Source organism: Polyodon spathula, chromosome 36 (assembly GCF_017654505.1).
Source record: "Polyodon spathula isolate WHYD16114869_AA chromosome 36, ASM1765450v1, whole genome shotgun sequence".
NCBI lineage: Eukaryota > Metazoa > Chordata > Actinopteri > Acipenseriformes > Polyodontidae > Polyodon > Polyodon spathula.
Window position 1 is genome coordinate 2,893,530 of NC_054569.1, and position 17,677 is coordinate 2,911,206.

Genomic DNA, 17,677 nt, shown 5'->3' on the forward strand with positions numbered 1-17,677 from the left:
CAGAATGAATGACACAGATTTTGTTGGAGAAGACAGGACCCTTGGTCCCCTTCACTGAGCTCAGTTCACAGCATGGTGTCTGAAACTTGTTTTTCAATCATTGTTTCCCAACTTCGAAAAGAAAAAAGAGAGAGGGAGGGAGGGAGAGAGGGAGCGAGGCAGAGAGTGAGAGAGGGAGGTAGAATACAAAAGCAGACGAAGAATAAAAAAAAAAAAAAACATGCTTTATATCAATCTCCAAATAATTGAGCACAGGGAGGGACGGAGGCTGTCAGAGACAGAGTGGATGGGCTCAGTGCAGCTTCTCAAGATTCAAGGCTGGGATGATGAGAGTGCATGGAATTCTGTTGAGCCCCTATATCTTACAGTGAGCCAGAGAGACAGCTAATGATGCACAGGGTGTTGCTTCTTTCCACTTTGTGGTTTTGCACTTGGGCAGATGGATCCAGACAGTGTCATTGTCAGTGCACCTGCTCGCCAGAACTGGCACCGTCCAGGGACCCCAGGGGCCCGGGTAGGGAACACACTGGGCAGCGCCCACCCCGTTTCCCCCACTTGAGGCAGCGGGCCCACGGGAAGAAGGGTGAGTACCATCCTTGGCACGAGGATCCAAAGAAGAATTCTGAGACATTTCACATATTAAAATGAAATTGCAGTGTGTTTGCATCAGTTTGATAACAACACACCCTTGGTCATAAAGTTTGATCAAAAATCGCCAGGAAGGAGGGTTTGTTACAATGTGAAGCTAGCAGGGTACTAGGACCAGAACAGTGGCTCTAGTAGAATTAAATCCATGTTTTATTTTGCCTGAAATGACTTTAAAATTTATTTTAGATATCTTAGCAAGCATGTTCACGGAGAGAACAGACTACATTATTTAAAACTGATGGTTTGTTTTATGTATCCTCTAATAAAGGCCAAAGAGAAGAGAGACCTCTTAGTGCTTACCTAACTGAAGAAGACTGGTAGTGCTGGACTTCTGAGCCGTTTAGTAGAACCTGAGGGAGAGCTTTAAACTATGTTATCTCTAGTTCATCCATGGGTGCGCCAGTATTAACAGCAGAAGCTTTGTCTACCGCAGATGGCAAGACTGATGAAAAGTATCACCCCAAGGGCCCTATTTTGAAGCAAAGGCAAATTTTCTGAGAGGAATGCAATTATTTTAAGGGTACAAATCAGAAACTTAGCCCTTGCACTTGCGTTGAAATGGGTAAGAGTTTGATGGAAACTCGGTCGCGTTTTTTTTTTTTTTGTTGCCTTTGCCGTGTTTGGCAGATTTCAGCTTGACATTTCATCAAGTAATTCATCCAGATTATTTACTACTTAAACGATAAACTTTATTTATGTTATCAAAGTTGCAGCTCACAGGATCCAAACAGAACAAGACTTTTCCAAAATGCATGGGTCCATATTTCCAAAGCGTTTTCTCCATTCTTTAATTAACCCCTATTGTTTTGAAAGGAGAAACAAAATGCAATATAACTTAATTGTCTGTGTCTAGTTGTGTAAAATGAACAGGTGTTTTAACAAGTTCATTGAAAATACAGCCCATGCACAGTGCTGTATATTATGTGGCTGAACTGTAGTGTGCAACTGAAATGTCATTCGGCTAACATTGGTTTTGCTTGCACTGAGGATTTCCAGTATGGGTTTTATTTCTGTCCATTGACTAGGGGACTAGCAGAGAGCGTGCTGCTGGAGCATTGTGTGCTTAAAACAGTTTGCTGAGACTGTTTAAACAGGTGCTTGAAATTGAGACAAGGAAACCTAACTAACTTGAAATCTAGTTACTCTGAAATTGAAACAAGCCCTGGAATTAACTTTTAGACTGTCACTTGCAGCAGTGGTTTTAAACCCTGGTCCTGGGGACCAACTGGGTCTGCTGGTTTCCATTCCAACAGCTCTCAGCTACTTAACTAGACCCTTCATTGAACTGATCATTTGCTTAATGAGGCCTTTTAAATTGTTTTCGGCTCTTAAACAGTTGAAGAGTTCGAGTTACTTATAAAATGTTACAGCTAACTTGAAATCAGCAACTGTTTAAGAGCTGAAAACAATGAAAAAGGTCGAATTTAGCAAATTCTATTAAGGGTCTATTAAGGAGCTCAGTTGGAATGAAAACCAGCAGACACAGTGAGTCCCCAGGACCAGGGTTGAGAACCACTGTCTTACTGAACTGGTGGAAGCATCTTCAAACTCTGCTATGTTTCCTTATGGGTGATGAGTTGAATACTTACTAATTATAGCACAAAACTCCTTGTACTGTAGTAGTATTAAACAGCTCTCATGGTTGGACATATAAATACAATAAGACAGTACATGTTTTACGGTAACATGTACTGTCTTTTTAGTTTTGTGTTTTTTTTTTATTTAAAGATGAATGAAATGTGTTGGATTTATTTGCTTTGAGATTCATTTTAACGTATAGTGCCATTGAAGGAGATTCATCAGATGTGTTTTATTTGACTGTTGGAGGTTTATTTGATGCAAATAAAGAACTAACCAGTTGTTGCCTTGTTGAACCCTGGCTTCAACCCTCCAACCCTAAACCCTTAAATAAGACCTTAACCCCTAACCCTGACCCTGAGCCTGGAGGACCCTATCCATATAACAGTAGGACTCGTGCCTTCATCTTATTCTTTCCATTAAAGTGCCACCGATTCCCATCTATTTTGGCAAACCCCTTCAATATCCTCACTCATTGTTTGGTTTCTTGGGAACTGGGAAGAACACATTTTAAAATGGGAGTGAATTAAACAGATGGCATCATAATTGACACAAAAGTCAAAGTATATTTCTATTAACCACTGTATTTTATTTGTAATAAAATATATATTTTTTAATTGGTAGGTAACCAGTAACACCTTAATCAGGAGCTGTGTTATTGCTTTACAATGCCACTTCAGCTGCAAAGTCATTTGAAACTAGTTCATTTCTGCACACATTTTCTCTCATGGCACCCTAACACATGCATGCTTTCAAACTCTTTCTCTCACTGCCCTCAAATGAACGGGTTAGCCCCCTTCCCCCAGGCCTGAAAGAGGCTGATTTTAAATTGTAATGACCCCCTCTTTTTCCCCTGCAATGTCTCGGAGTCGGGGGGACCTTCCTTCAACGCGTCTGACTTGCCTTTGTTGGCCGGTGAAAGCTGGCAGTGTAGAAGTGCTCTCCCCGAGTTGTTGGATCAATATTAACATCTATCATAGGGGCTGTCTCTTTCTGAGGGGCACAATGGACAGTTCACTAAACAACACTTTATTTCTGTGTCCTTTTTAACAAAATGAACTGCTGGAATTTTTTTTTTTTTTTTTTTTTTTTTCACAGCCAACTGTGTTTGCACAGGCGGTGGGATAATTAGGATGCATCCCCGGGCGTCCACTCATTCCTCTGTTCCTCTGATCTCTTTCTGCCTATGCAAATTGCCTTGTACTGTGTACTGCATCTGTTACATTAGAACAAGCAAGGCCACTTTTTGTCCAGATTAGAACCGGACGGGAGGGGGCTGGCTAAGAACGTCTTCTGCAATAAGAACCAAAATGTCAACAATGCAGTTTGCTTGCTGTCTGGTATTTTGGAAATAAATAAATAAATAAATACAGAAAACTAAATTGTAGCAATCCTGATCAGTTGTTCTTTAAAAAAGTCAATCAGTGATCATCAGTTCTAATGTCATTTTGTATGACTGGTAAGGTAACAGGTGGCTTGTACTGTGTACAAGCTGCTTGCACATGCTTCCTTCTGCAGTGAATCCCAACCTTTTCCATGACTATCTTATACTTTATGGATTTTTCTCATGGAGCCATATAGGACCAAAAATGTCAATGTAAACTGCCTCACTGATGAACCCTTTCATGCATAAAATATTGAAAACAACTGGCAAATAAAATACTTACAGTGATTCATATTTCTCATTGAAAATTGCCCATTGTTTTAGCTTGGGAAAAATGGTATCCTCATATTGAGGTTTTTACCAACACTGCAATTTCCAAACACTGGGCTGCAGACAAATCAAAAACGTTTGTCTGCCAGAATTAGTTTGTTAGAATTTATGATGCAGTGTTTAAACTTATGAATGAGCTGCCTCTTGGTATAACGTTCTCTAACGACATTTTTGTGTTTTTAATAATTCATTAATTAAATAATAATTCATTATTTAAGACGTTAATTATGCATGAATAGAAGCAGGTCAGTCGGGCTGCAGTAGCCTTTGGGTATGTGGAAGTATAGTCCTTCTGTCTCAAAACTAGATGAAGGGAACGGGGTCAAAATGTGAAGGAAAAAAAACCTTTCATATGGGCAAATGAACGACAAGTCAGCTCAGCAGCTAACCCATCGTGTGGCCTTGGGGTCGGGGGTGATACGTTTAACTCGACTGTTTATTAATTTGAAGAATTAAAGGGATCACAAGCAACGTTTCAATGCGACCATTAAAATCTTACATAAAACAATTAAAATGAACGCAGAAGAAATGGTCACATTCTTATGTGATACATAAAGATATAAAAACATAAATCAACAAATAAATACATAAATAAATAAATGTAATAATTAATATCAAAAAAAAACGGGAGAAAACTAAAGGGTATATATATTATTTTGATTATATATATATATATAATATATATATCTATATATATATATATATATATATATATATACACACACACACACACACATATACACACACACACACACACACACACACACATATATATATATATATATATATATATATATATATATATATATATATATATATATATATATATATATATATATATATATAACCCCCGAGGCTGTACAGTGTAAGTCAGGTCCACAGATGTCTTCAAAGTTACCATCATAGTAGAACTGTCTGTAACGGGATGTTTGAACGGGACAAGAACTTGCCCTGTCTTGTTGTTTAAATCGAACAAACGGACTGTGTGCCTGACACACTTACTACCCCCCAGGTAATGTCTCAATTTTTTTTTGTGTTTTGTATCGGTCAGAGATTGAAGTGCCCCTCTCCTTTCCTCTTCCACCCCGGGCAGCGTCACGTATTCTGCGACCTCCGGTGTCAGGATTCAATTTGCGCTCAGTTGAAGAAAAAGCACAATTTTCGATGGGGAGGCGGGGGGGCTGAAAGGGGAGGGGACATACAAGATAAACTTTAGAAGAAAAAGAAAAAAAAAAAAAAAAAAAAAAAACAGTACTAACTTTCACCCAAACCAAAGGAATAGTGGACGGCAGTTATAATGGGGTGCAGCGTCCTCCCGCATCGACCTGCTGCTGCGCGTCCCCTGTATTGATTGGAGCAGCAATGGAATGCCGCCTGGGTCCACTCGGAAAGCGGAGAATGATAGCAGATAGACGCACATTGACAGAAGTATCACCAAGTTTATAAACACGCTTGATTTGCTGTGAAGCTCTGAAGTGTACACAATGCCTGGGTATTGGGTACTGCGGGTCTACCTGCTGTGGCACATTCTAGTGCCTCTTGAAGGTGAGGAAAGTAGTTATTAACCTACTGGTTTGGTAAAATTATTATTATTATTATTTTAAATGTTGTATATATGATGCTATATATATAACGTTATTCTCTAAACGCGTTTCAGATTATGGGTTTGCTTTGTGGCAGAGTTAGTTTTACTGTGTTGTAATGCGAATGTCTGTCTTGTGTCTCACGGGGTTTCTGTCTGAGTGACTCAACTGGAAGATTGAGTTTTTACTGTAAATCCCTTTGATGATCTCTATCACTGTAAATGTTACAGATTACGATACAATTAAATTAAACGCTATTATTACACCCAATCTTGGACAGACCGAGCATTGTTTCAGCGGCGCTTGATGTTCGCAGTAATCTTTTAATAACGTTTCAAGTTTTTTTTTTTTTTTTTTTTTTTTTTTTTAAATCAAATTTTATCTTGCTGCAGCGGCACAAAACACGTTCATAATACAACGGTTTTTTTTTTTCTTCTGACTTTTTAAGGTCTATCTTTGTTCATCTCTATTGTTAAACTATACCAACAGCAGTGTTTTTGTCTCTAACTCTGAAAAAAAAAGTTAATTTATTAGTTTATTTAACTGATACATTTATTAATTATTAATATTCAATCTTGTATTTTCATGTTGTTTGTCGATAAAAAAAAAAAAAAACACTGCTTCTTAAAGTGATACTGTACTGTGTTTAATAATGCTAATGCTGTCCCACATTGGAGTAGGTACTGGCTATCACAATGCAATTCATTTACTTTAATTTTAAATGTTGCAGAACAGCGTTGGTGAGTATATCTTGAAAGCAATGTGAGTGATTCATGTCCTGTCGTTATTCAACAATAACAAGTTACATGTTGCAGGACCGTTTTGTGCTTCAGCTTATTTGAGGGTAAACAGGAATCATTCTCCAATTCCCAAAGGTTGAGTGTAATTTAGTGTTCGGGGGAAGTCAGCCTTGTCCCAGCATATGGGAGTGTGAGATTAACAGCTATCCTGAAGAATAGCCTGCAATTTCCATATAAATATACTCAATATTGGGCATAGAGAATTCTGTAGCCTGCTGATTACCATACTGTACACGTCTGAGCCGGGACATTTAATACAAGCATAGACTGATAGAGTCAACAAACACAGTCCGGTGCAAAGAACTCATCATTGACAATTTGAGAGCTACTTGAAGTTCGAGTGCCGAGTAGCAGTACTGCGGATTTGAAATAATTAAAGTAATTAATTCAGTGATTAAACAAGTGATTTTTCAGTTCATCGGTTACTTTTGTTCTTCTTACACTTTTAGAAAACGTGGGCGCAGGAGCCCCTCGTTGAACTGCGTTCCACGTCATGTCAGTGCCTGGATCATTGTTTCGGGTCACACGTATGATGGACATGTTTTGACAGGGCAGACAATAAGAACATTGTCAGGGTTCCAGTAATAGCAGGGTCGCTCCCCCCGCCTGCAGTGCAGGTGACGGATTTCCTGTTGGTTTGTGATTGTGTTTGTGGAAAGTAGCCTTTGTTCAGTAGGAAAGAGCTTGTTCTGGCTCCATACCCAGTATGCTCAGGAAGTATAACCTCCTCTCCACTAATACACATGGCTGAAACAATAGAATCCGACTTGAGTCTGGTGAATAGGACATATTTGGAACTGCTTAAGATAGGAGATGCGTGTTATTGTGAGTTACTTTGAGAATGTCTGTTCAGCTATAGCTTATTTTAAGGGTGTATCTGGCAGCTTTTAAAAACATCAGTTACCCTACATTTCATTTGATTAATGTTGTGTGTATCTTTTATTCAGGCTGCAGACACTTTTCTTCTTGGCTCAAGGTGCTCCAACAAGCTAGAAATAAACTTGAACTGTGCAATGATCAGGAGAGGAGCAGATCCATTGAGATACAGAATCTCATTTTCCAAGGATGTCCTGCTTTCCATCTTGTCTGTCGTCGTTCTGTTTGTTCTTCCTCCTGTTTTTATCTTGGTTGAAACCATCCTGTTGTTGTTGGGGGAGAGGGGGGGCAGGGTCAGCAGGTTCCCAGGCACGCTCACGGGGGTTTGAGTGATTAATCCGTTTATTTATTTATTTTTGAAATCTAATAAAAACAGGAGCTGCTGCAGGGACCTCTGGTGGTCCTTGAGGGACAGGACTTTACACTGTTGAAGGGTGGCTCAATAACCCAATAACTCAAGAGAACTAAACCCTCAAGGGAGTTATAAAAGGATTTCCTGCAGAGTGAAATATATTTCTATCACAACAGTCCGCAGCACAAGAGAGAGAGGAAGCTGCATTTGTACTTCTCAATTCAAACGCAGGCTGGTCAAGCATTTCAAATAAAACTGTAGTTGCAAAGGTTTCAGACAATTCAGGAATTATATCAGAAATTGCAAGATAGCGCACCGTTTGTTGTAATAAAACAGAAATCTGCAAAAAAACCAAGCATAAATAATGTATCAATTTCTGTATGTATTCTTTGCAACGTTACCAGTTTGTTTCCAATAATAATAATAATAATAATAATAATAACAGTGCCCCATTTACAGCGTTGCAGAAGCTTAGTACTTGTGTTTCATGGTGTCTTATTGTGTATGTGCCTCTCTTAACCCTGTCCCTCTTCCTGCCCCAGGCTCCTGGCTGCGTTTGGACGAGTTCCCCCCTCGCATTGTGCACCACCCCTCTGATCTCGTGGTGAAGGCTGACAGCCCAGCCTCGCTCTCCTGCCGTGCAGAGGGGAACCCGCCCCCTGTTATAGAGTGGCATCGCAATGGGGCACCTCTGGAGACAAACAGGCCTGGGGGCCAATCGACGGCAATCGTGCTTCCCGATGGCAACCTCTTCTTCCTGCGCGTGGTTCCCGGGAGACGGGGCCATTCCGACGAGGGCGTCTACACCTGCATCGCCCGCAACAGCCTGGGCAAAGCCACCAGCAACGCCACGCTCTACATCGCAGGTAACGGGGGAGGACAGAGAGAGAGCTCCGGCTACTGCAGCAGCATGCATGATCTGAGCCTCAATATGCTTTAAAACCCTCACTGGCTTTGTTAGCGTTATAAGTGCTCCCTCTTTTATTGTGCTGAAAGGTTAATTCAGGATATGTTTGTGTGAGCTGCGCACACATGAAGTGATTAGGTACCTGGTAGCAGCAACATCTACAGCAGTTATAAAATATAAGAGCCAAAATATTTCCGATAGAAGTAAAGGGTGATTTAAAAGTGCTGAAATTCATTGTGCTAATTAGAGGTAAGAAAATGGATTTTCAAACCGTGGGTTGCTCGCCTTTAAATCGCAGACAGCCTTAGAGCAGAGATCCTTTATAAACGTGGATGACGTGCATTTCAGATGCGTGTCAGCGGCTGCATTAAAAGAAGGTAGCTGGCTTATATCAGAGACAAAGTGACCCAACAAACCAGCCTAAAAGAGACAGAAGCTAAGCTGCGCAAGGAGCCACACCCTCTGGGTGCACGTGTTTGTGATCCTGCACAGAGCAAACACAAACACACAGTAATTACCATCTGTGATCACAAACCATTTTGAAAAGAAACCAGTTCCCCTCCTGTGTCCACTGCATGATGAATTCCAGAGCTCATTGCCTTAATTAGTTTTAATCGGGGGTAATTATTCAACTGTTGTTTCAGGGAATTGGACTGCATTAGAAGTGTTGCTGTTTTTTGGGGAGGGAGGTGAGGAGGGTGCTGGTGGGTAGAGGGATAGTAAATGGCTCATGGATTAATCTTGCCCTGTCGTGGGCTAGTCTTGCCCCTCGCTCTCACAAACGTTGCGGTTGGAATAAAATGACTCAACAGGTAGGACTGGGCAGACCAGGTGAACAAGATGTGACATTTGTACAAGAATAACTAGAACCAATTCAGTTTGTCAGTTTAACAAACTGCTCTTTTCTTGGTAGCTTTTGCACTATTGCAAACAGAATGAAAACAAGGACTACAGTTCAGATATCTATTCACGGTTATCAGGGTTGTTCAGTTTGTTTTTTTTAAGCGTTTCCCTCTGACTCCAGCGTCCCTTGACTGCGATGTTTGCGTTGCAGCTCTGCGGGAAGAGTTCCGTGCTCAGCCCAGCGATGTGGAGGTGGCTGTGGGGGAGCCAGTCGTCATGAACTGCACCCCGCCCAAAGGGCACCCTGAGCCCAACATCACCTGGAAGAAAGACGGGGAGCTCATCAACAGAACCCAGGAGCGCTACAACGTGAGTGGAAGGGGCAGGGCAGGGGAACGATGTTCGGTTCTTTATTATCAGTGGCTCCAGAGGCTACTGTTCCTGTTTGCAATGAGTCATCTGTTCGCTTTTGTAATGTTCCCGGAGACAACAAAGTCAAAACCTATCTGTGCCTTTTGACTGCTGTTTCTGTTAAATCGTTTCAAAGATTCGAATACCCATCCAAGAAGAATCTGATGGATTTGGTCTTTATTTCAGATCCTGAGCGGGCGGCTCATTATTGCGAATGCTCAGAAGAATGACTCTGGAGTCTATGTCTGCTTGGCGTGGAATATTGTAGGAGAGAGAGAGAGCAGGGCAGGGCGTCTGTCTGTGCTGGGTAAGCTGAGCAGGAGGCATTTCAGCATTATATTAGTAGGAGGTTTAGAGTACAACAAAGGGAACGTGCTGTTGCTGATGCTCTTATATATTTTTTTCTCTACTGTCCATCGCAGAGAAACCAGTGTTTGCCCGGAAGCCAGATGATGCCACGGTGAAGGTTGGCGGCTCGGTGCAGTTTAGGTGTGAGGCACGAGGGGACCCCATGCCAGCTGTGCACTGGAGCAAGGAGCAGGGACAGCTTCCCTCTGGGAGGTAAGAGGAACCCTGGAGAAATGGGGAGAGACAAACCCAGTACAATCCTTAAGCTTTTTGTCACCTGTGTTTTGTCTGAATCGGTTGTTTCCTGTGCAGGTACGAAGTGAGTCCAGATCAGACCCTGCGGATACACTACATCACAGCCCTGGACTCTGGGCGCTACACCTGTACAGCTACCAATCAAGTGGGCTCCACCTCTGTGAGTGCCTCCCTGGCTGTTCAGGGTAAGAAGCCTGCAGTGCCAGCTGCACAATAATGCACCCTCTCCCCCTTCTTAAGTCATGTTGAGACCTATTGGCCTTCGTAGTCCAAGCTCCAGTAGGTGCCTCTGTCTTTTTTATGACTGGGGCTTTGTTTTTTCAGAGGTCTTGGATACTGGGCAGAGGGACCTGCACAAAGAGCTGTCTGTGCTGCGCGTCCACCTGGAGAACATCACTGTGCATCCTCTCCTATCCAACACAGTTCACATACTGTGGAAAGTAAGCCATTCTGTCTGTCTGTCTGTAGTTTTCTCTCTGTCCCTTTAGTGTCACTGACCTGTATAACCAGTCAGCTCTCTTGTGTTGTCCTGAAGCTTCTAAACAGTTTTCTCTCCCCTGCAGGTGCAGTCAGAGCCCCACCACCTGTCCGGCTTTGAGGTGCTGTACCGCTCCCTCATGCCCGCTAGCTCTGATTGGACAGAGAGGAAGTTTCCTGTGCAGCGCAGCGCTGTGATTGGCCCACTGAAGAGGGGGTACAAGTACGAGTTCAAGGTGCGCCCGTTCGCTGGAGGTCTGTACGGGCAGGAGAGCAACACTAAACACCTGCGCATCCCAGAGCAAGGTGAGCAACCTGGGTCAGTACCCAGCCAGGGAAAGTTCTGATTTAAAAAGTCTGGCTGAGTGGAGTGCGTGGAGAATCCCTGTCACACTGTGAGTTCTGCATTAGCCTTTGTGCTCCTGTGGGCTCATAATCTAGAAAAATGAATAAATAAAAAGCACTGAATGGTTTTTCAGATTTTATAAGAACTCTGAATTGAATCAAACACCTGTAAAACAAATGTAAATAAGATATTTTTGCAATGTGTCAGTCCCCAGCGCTCCACCACTGGGTGTGGCAGTGACGATGTCCTCAGAGAATAATGGTACAGTCCTGGTGAGCTGGGAACCTCCCCCTCATGAGGCACACAATGGAATCATTCAGAGTTACCAGGTAAATCAGAGGCATCATGTGGTGTAATGCAGGGATGGCAGTAAGACTCCCATTGCATAGCAGTTTGATCCATTCCTGGTTTTACTATGAGTTTAATAAGACACACCTCATCTTGTTACCTGTACACTGTTTCTAATCAAGCTCATAGTAAAACCTGGAATGGGTGAAACTGCTCTGCAATAGGAGTTGTCTTCCCTGCAATGCTGTCATTGTGTCAGGTATTTGAAAGTGAATATGAAGGGCTGGCTATGCTGCAATGTGTTTCAGGTGTGGTGTGTGCGTTCAGGGGGACAGCTGTCCTCTAACTGGACAGTGGACAGCGGGACTCATAGCCTGGAGATCACAGCACTGGACTCTGACACACAGTACTGGATCAGCGTGGCAGCCATCAACGGAGCAGGAGTGGGGCAGCTGAGCGAGCCCCACCTCCTCTTCATGGGTCAGTGCCCGCTAGTTAATTACATCGTTAGAGAAATCATGACAAACGGACCAACCTGACAGCTAATGTGCTCTTGATAAAGGAATTATCCAAAGCATTTTTCTACTTGACCAAGCTATAGCTAATGTCCTTGTGTGTGTATCACAATATCAGTCTACCACCATTGTGTAAAGAGTCCTGAGCTTGCACTCTGCAGTGTGTTTGAGTGACTCTGTGCTGTCCCCTTTCCAGAGCCCACCATGGAGGCTGCTGCCCCCCCACCCCTCGACACAGGCCCCCTGGATCAGGTTCTGAGGGTTCTGAGGGGCCCTGTGTTTATCGGCAGCGCTGGCGCCCTCTTGTGGCTGGCTCTCATGGTCACGGCGGTGTGTCTGTACCGACGACACGGCCGGCAAGCCCGGCTCAAACACGCCCACCACACGTCAGCAAGTAAGCAATGTTCTTAACGATCAGGCTCAGTCCATTTTGTGTAGAGCAAGGATATTACCCTGGAAACCATGACGTCAACAATAATAGAGGCTTATTTTAAAAGCATTGAGCAACATTTGCAAGTAGCTTTGCTGTCCTTAGTCATCTCACTCCTGGAAATTTGAGAGAGAATCTTAGATTGTTTCTTGCTGATCTGTAATTGCTGCCTGCTCCAGTAAACCAGACTTAGAATTGACTTGACTGTCTCTGAAACCTTTCCTACAAAATGAATGAATGATAAATTGAAGCTGACCTAATGGGTGATCCCTGATATGTATACATGTGAATGAATGAATTAAGATCTAGTTCATTAGGTAACAATCCAGTCTGCTAAATGATTGTATTTAACAATCCAGTCCACACAACCACAGAGAGAAAGCTGCACTGTTTAGAATGGGCTTGATTGTTGGCACCAGATCTTTTCTTTTTTTTTTTTTTAAAGGACAGTGCATGACATGTGGATTTCCCCGCCCACGTTTTTTGATGATTTGAGATAAACAAGGGAAGCGTTTAAACTCTCAGTCCACTGTACAGTATGCACAGTATGACATGCAAACACATAACATGTAGCGGCTTTCTTTCTTAATCCCTCTTCTCTGCCCCCAGGTTTGTACAGAATGGCAAGTGAAGACCTCATAATCAGACACAGGTAATGCAGGGGCATACAGCCCAAACACAGTGTTTTGGTGCTAAACAAGTGGGGTGGTGTTGGAGTATTTCACAGAATTCATGGAGATGGGTGGTGAATGATGTAAGGATACTGTACAGAAACACTTCAAATCAAGCCCAGCTGCATGAATGAGACACGGAGGCAGGGGGAGTGTAACATGCTCAATGAAGCTCTGAGGCAGAGTGTTTGCAGGGGGAGTGTAACACGCTCAATGAAGCTCTGAGGCAGAGTGTTTGCAGGGTGAGTGTACTGTGCTCCTCTCCTGTGCAGGATGGCAGCTCCTGACTCCCCTTGGAGCTCCAGCGCCTGGAAGTCAGCCCCCTGCAGCGAACGCTATCCCGGACTGTGGGCCCAGAGCAAGGAGAACCCCGGCTTCAGGAAGACCAGTGAGTGCATCGAGTGATCTAGTGATCTAGGGAACCACAGCCTAACCAAAGAGATTTAAACTTCTGAAAACCTTGATATTGATTAGTTCTTTATGTGACATTATTACTGTGCACTGCTTTGTTTAAAAGGGATAACGCACAAGCTACCCAGTTAACCAAGGTTAAAGTCTTACCCATTAGTAAAGCATTAGTCAAGTATCAAAATATTATGGCTTTAATGCCACAAGAGCTATTCTGCTCGTCCTCTCATTATCAAGCACCTGCAAATAAATAAATGAAGAGACTTGAGGTTGTGTTTTGCCCTTGTGCTGACCACAATCTTATTGTCTGGTAACCTGTCTTTGCTTTGCTCCTGCCTGCAGCTTTGCCGAAGAACAAGAAGGACCCCTGCCCTCCAGACACAGCCGTCCCCATTGTGCCTGATAACTGCGGTCTCTACGGTACCTTTTATGTGGACCTCTCAGGGGTGGGACTGAGGACCTTTAGCAGCCCGACTCGCAGCCCAAAGGTCCCGCATCCCGGTGCCAAGACTCCCGATGTTGCTCGCTTCTCTCAGCCTGTCTTTAAAAGCAGCACCAACGGGGAGGGGCAGCGGCTACCGTGGAAACAGGCACTGCCTGCCCAGCCCAACATGGGTGTGCTCAAGGAATCTTGGGAGAAAAACTACAAAAGAGGTGAGGAGAATTATGGTCTGCCCACTTTTGTATTTCGACTTGTCTTGACCTGCAACACACTGGCTCTCAAACTGAACTTAATTTGATATTAAGAGAACACAGAGTTTTTGTGTCGGTCTGTATCAGCAACTGTTTGTGCCAGTGCAAGAGACTCACTGCATTTTGTTTCTGGGTCCCCAGAGCTGCATGCTGTGAACAGCGCTCCCTTGGTGCCAACGTGGCAATGTTCTGAGCTGCTGAAGAGTGCCCCTAGAGCCAGTGTGGCCAGAGTGTGCCACATAGCTAAAGGTAAGGTCTTCTGATGAACCACCTGTCTAAACTATATGCATCACCCCATGTTTAACAAACCACATGGACTGAAAGACAACATGTCTATACAGACACACTTTTCAGTTTCAGTGTGCATTTACGATGCTTTGCTGGTACAGTTGCCCAGAACTATTTACCCAGCCTCCTACCAAGCAAACTAATGGGATGGAAGGATGTTACTGTAATTAGACATTGTAGCCACAAGGTGGTGGTAAAGTACTTTTTTGTTTTAATACATGCACAGTTTCAAAATGAAGCTTCTTGTTTTCGCTGAATGAAATGATTTGCATTACAACAACAATTCAGTTCAGTTGTTTAATATGTAGTAAAAAGCTATTTGTTTTTAAAAGGCTGTACATTTTGATTTTATGTTTCTATTCCTATTAGGTGGTTTGCCTGTGGGTTCGAAGTCAGCCAGCTCACCCAAGATCCTGCACTACTCTGCTTCTCTGCGGATGATTGATGTGCTGCCAGCCCCGCCCCCTTTCCCTGAGCTCGAGGATGACACCCAGAGCCTGAGCTCTGAGGAGGAGTGAGTGAAGTGAAGCTCTCCTCTCTCTCTCTCTCCCTCCCTCCCTCCCTCACAGGGTGCTGGGACTCAGGGACTGGAAGTGTTTCCTTGTAGTTAAAGATGAGAGACTGGGAGGCAGTGTGGTTAGAGCTGAGTGACTGGGAGGCAGTGTGGTCTAGTGGTTAGAGCTGAGGGACTGGGAGGTGGTGTGTCCTTATCATTAGAGCTGATAAACTGGACAGTTGTAGGGAATCCAATCTAACCCTCAGCTGTTTGGTCTCTCCACAGCTCCAGTAAGTCCACTAAGCTGACTGTGGAAGGAGGCTCTGTGCTGCTGGGGGGAGCTGCTCCAGGACCCCAGGAGCTTCCTGCCAGGGATGACCCCTCTTACCTCACCCTGTCTTACAGCCGTCTCTCCACTGCGTCCTTCTCCCTCTCCCTCGATGAGCAGAACGACGGCCCCCTGACTGCTGAAGAGGTGGAGCAGTACCTGGAGCTGAGACATGAAGCTGAGGACTGCAGGTAGGAGCTCTCCCCATGAATCCTCGCTGACGTATACTGCACTCTGAAGCTGTACTGTATAAGGAGAATGACTGGCCCGTGGTTGTATTTGATTGAGACCTCCCTCTCTCCCTCTTTCCTTCGCTCCCTCTCTCCCTGGTATTTCTCAGCAGTCTTCTGTCAGTCAGTCCTCCCTCGCTGCCACACCCATTCTCCCCGACCCCCACCTTCGGATACATCTGCGGCCCGATGCCCTGTGACCTGGACGCGGAAGACCTTGCTGACGACCTGGCCGTGCCGGGGTCACGGCAGCTCCGCCCACGTGGGGGCACCCTCCGTCGCTGTCCCACCTCCTCGCCCTGCTGCAGCGAATGGGAGGGCTCAATGTGGAACGGCTGGGGCTCGATCTCGGAGGGGAACGCCCCCAGCGCCCGCGCCAGCCTGATCAGCTCCTCCGACGGATCCTTCATGAACGACGCCAACTTCGCCAGAGTGCTCGCCGTTGCCGCGGAAACACTGGGGGGAGGAGCCTTCTCAGGTAGGAGGGGAGTGCATACAGGAAGAGGCGTAATATCTTTGTGTGAAGATACACTGGAGAAACGAAAGTAAACACAACAAGAGCATAACAGAAGAATAGGTGAATTCGGTTTCATTGTAGCACCCCAATAAAGCGCCTGGAGTTTAACATTATTGCAGTCCTTCACCCCCAAAACAATGTGTGATTTCAGTACAGATGGGGCCATCGTGAGGGATCCAGTGTAACCAAAGTTTTATGGGTCCAAAATGCACCTGATGTTTATCCCTGATTCTTGGCACAGTTTACTAGATGTTGTTGCAAACAGAGGTGCAGATCAAACTGTGGTCTTGTTATCTGATTAACAGCACAATATGGTTAATTCCCTATTTGAAGGTTATACATCCCCTCAGGCAATCAAAAAAAGGCAATAAAAGAAAAAAAGGCAATACAAAAATATCCAAACAGACATCCTCATATTGGATAGCAGTTCCAGTCAGTTCCAGTCAGTGCCACTAGGTGGCGCTCCTTGATCAGTACATGTGCCTGATGAAAAATGACAGCACTTCTTTCTCTGACTTTTGTTTTGTTTTTGGTATTCTTTTGAATTGACTGTGTTTGTGTAGACTGTGAACGCAGTTACATTTCTGAGTAATTGTATATAAAGACTCTTCTGCTGCCTTGGCTCGTGCAAGTTGCTTGTTTTATTCATGCACTGCCTGCCTGTCCTCCGTATCCCAGTACGCACGCCCTAATGGGAAAACGCTGGCAGGACCGCCAGCAGTCTGAGAGAATACTGTGTGGGTTCATCCCCGTCATCGAGAGAGGGTGCCATTCCTCCAGGGTGTTCACAGAACTCACTCCGGCACTGTCTCCGAGAACAGGCAGCAATCCGCTCCCACTCTCTGTGGGTAGCTTTCCTTGGGCAGTTTGTAGTAACAGAGAAGTTCTCTTTCATCTGACAGGTTTCCTAAACAAATTGGGTATTTTCCCCTACATAAAAAAGGCGTCTAGTCACATGGAGGGAAACAATTCACAAAAAAGTGTCAGCCTTATTCGTATCTGACCAGACACGCGAAAGCAAAGATAAGGACTAAAACATCAAGCAGGGCGAGCGATGACAGGAAATATAAAAGCAACTCGAGCTAAACAAGCTACAGGAATCCAAACAATTGCTAAAAGGGGGATTTAAAGCATTTTTAAAACATCCCAACGATAATCCTTTCGTTCACAGTTCAGTTTTCAAGGCAGCCCTTTCATGATTTTATCAAGTGTTGCTTTTAGTAATCCAGAAACTGAACTTTTCAACTTTTCTGAGCTAAACCTTTTATCCTCACAGTAGGCAGGTCCCACGTGAGAAAAGAGATTCTCAGATTTGTGAGACGCACCATCTGTCTGTTCATAAGGAAAACTAAACTTTAGCAGCTCGTTTCCAGCTAAGTTAATGTCGACCCATCATGAACTCGCTTTCTTTTATTAAGTCTCAAGCTATCCCCATATTCAGGGATGAAAATAAGACTCCCATTGCATAGCTGTTAGATCCATTCCTGGTTTTAATATGAGTTTAATAAGACACCTGAGCTTGTTGCCTCTACACTGTGGCTGGTCAAGCTTGCAGTCAAAACTGGAATGGGACAAATGTGCAATAGGGGGTCTTACTTCCATCCCTGATATCCCTTGCTTGTGGCACCGGATTGAATGTTTATTGAATTGCAGCTTTTGTTAAAACCTGCTTTTC

At 44.0% G+C, this 17,677-nt stretch overlaps 2 protein-coding genes across 5 annotated transcripts in view; one reads left to right on the plus strand and one right to left on the minus strand.

Annotated features, from left to right (window-relative positions):
• Nucleotides 1-375: 375 nt before the first annotated feature.
• robo4 (roundabout, axon guidance receptor, homolog 4 (Drosophila)) lies at nt 376-17,484 on the plus strand. Of its 4 annotated transcripts, XM_041234974.1 has the most exons (19): nt 376-583; nt 8,094-8,417; nt 9,513-9,670; nt 9,899-10,019; nt 10,135-10,273; nt 10,373-10,500; nt 10,640-10,755; nt 10,879-11,098; nt 11,346-11,467; nt 11,735-11,906; nt 12,138-12,335; nt 12,981-13,023; nt 13,315-13,430; nt 13,793-14,104; nt 14,285-14,392; nt 14,801-14,945; nt 15,213-15,446; nt 15,596-15,963; nt 16,681-17,484. In XM_041234974.1, exons 1-19 carry the CDS (start codon nt 388-390, stop codon nt 16,692-16,694), a joined length of 3,234 nt encoding a protein of 1,077 aa, XP_041090908.1. In that variant the 5' UTR covers nt 376-387; the 3' UTR covers nt 16,695-17,484. The 4 variants fall into 4 exon arrangements, with proteins under 4 accessions (XP_041090908.1, XP_041090907.1, XP_041090906.1 ...); XM_041234973.1 differs by lacking the exon at nt 16,681-17,484 and having other exon boundaries at nt 15,599-16,435; XM_041234972.1 differs by lacking the exon at nt 16,681-17,484 and having other exon boundaries at nt 15,596-16,431.
• A 73-nt stretch (nt 17,485-17,557) lies between these two features.
• LOC121303956 (roundabout homolog 2-like) overlaps nt 17,558-17,677 on the minus strand; it is a 33,468-nt gene continuing 33,348 nt past the window's right edge. Inside the window, exon 9 of the mRNA XM_041234858.1 lies at nt 17,558-17,563. Within this exon, the coding sequence (XP_041090792.1) occupies nt 17,558-17,563 (6 nt within the window). The remainder of the gene's footprint in view (nt 17,564-17,677) is intronic.

Coding starts and splice junctions, on each gene's coding strand:
- robo4 (XM_041234972.1), top strand. CDS start 388: ATGATGCACAGGGTGTTGCTTCTTTCCACTTTGTGGTTTTGCACTTGG. Junction 10,020..10,134: donor AGGGCGTCTGTCTGTGCTGG/GTAAGCTGAGCA, acceptor TGTCCATCGCAG/AGAAACCAGTGTTTGCCCGG. Junction 14,105..14,284: donor GGAGAAAAACTACAAAAGAG/GTGAGGAGAATT, acceptor CTGGGTCCCCAG/AGCTGCATGCTGTGAACAGC.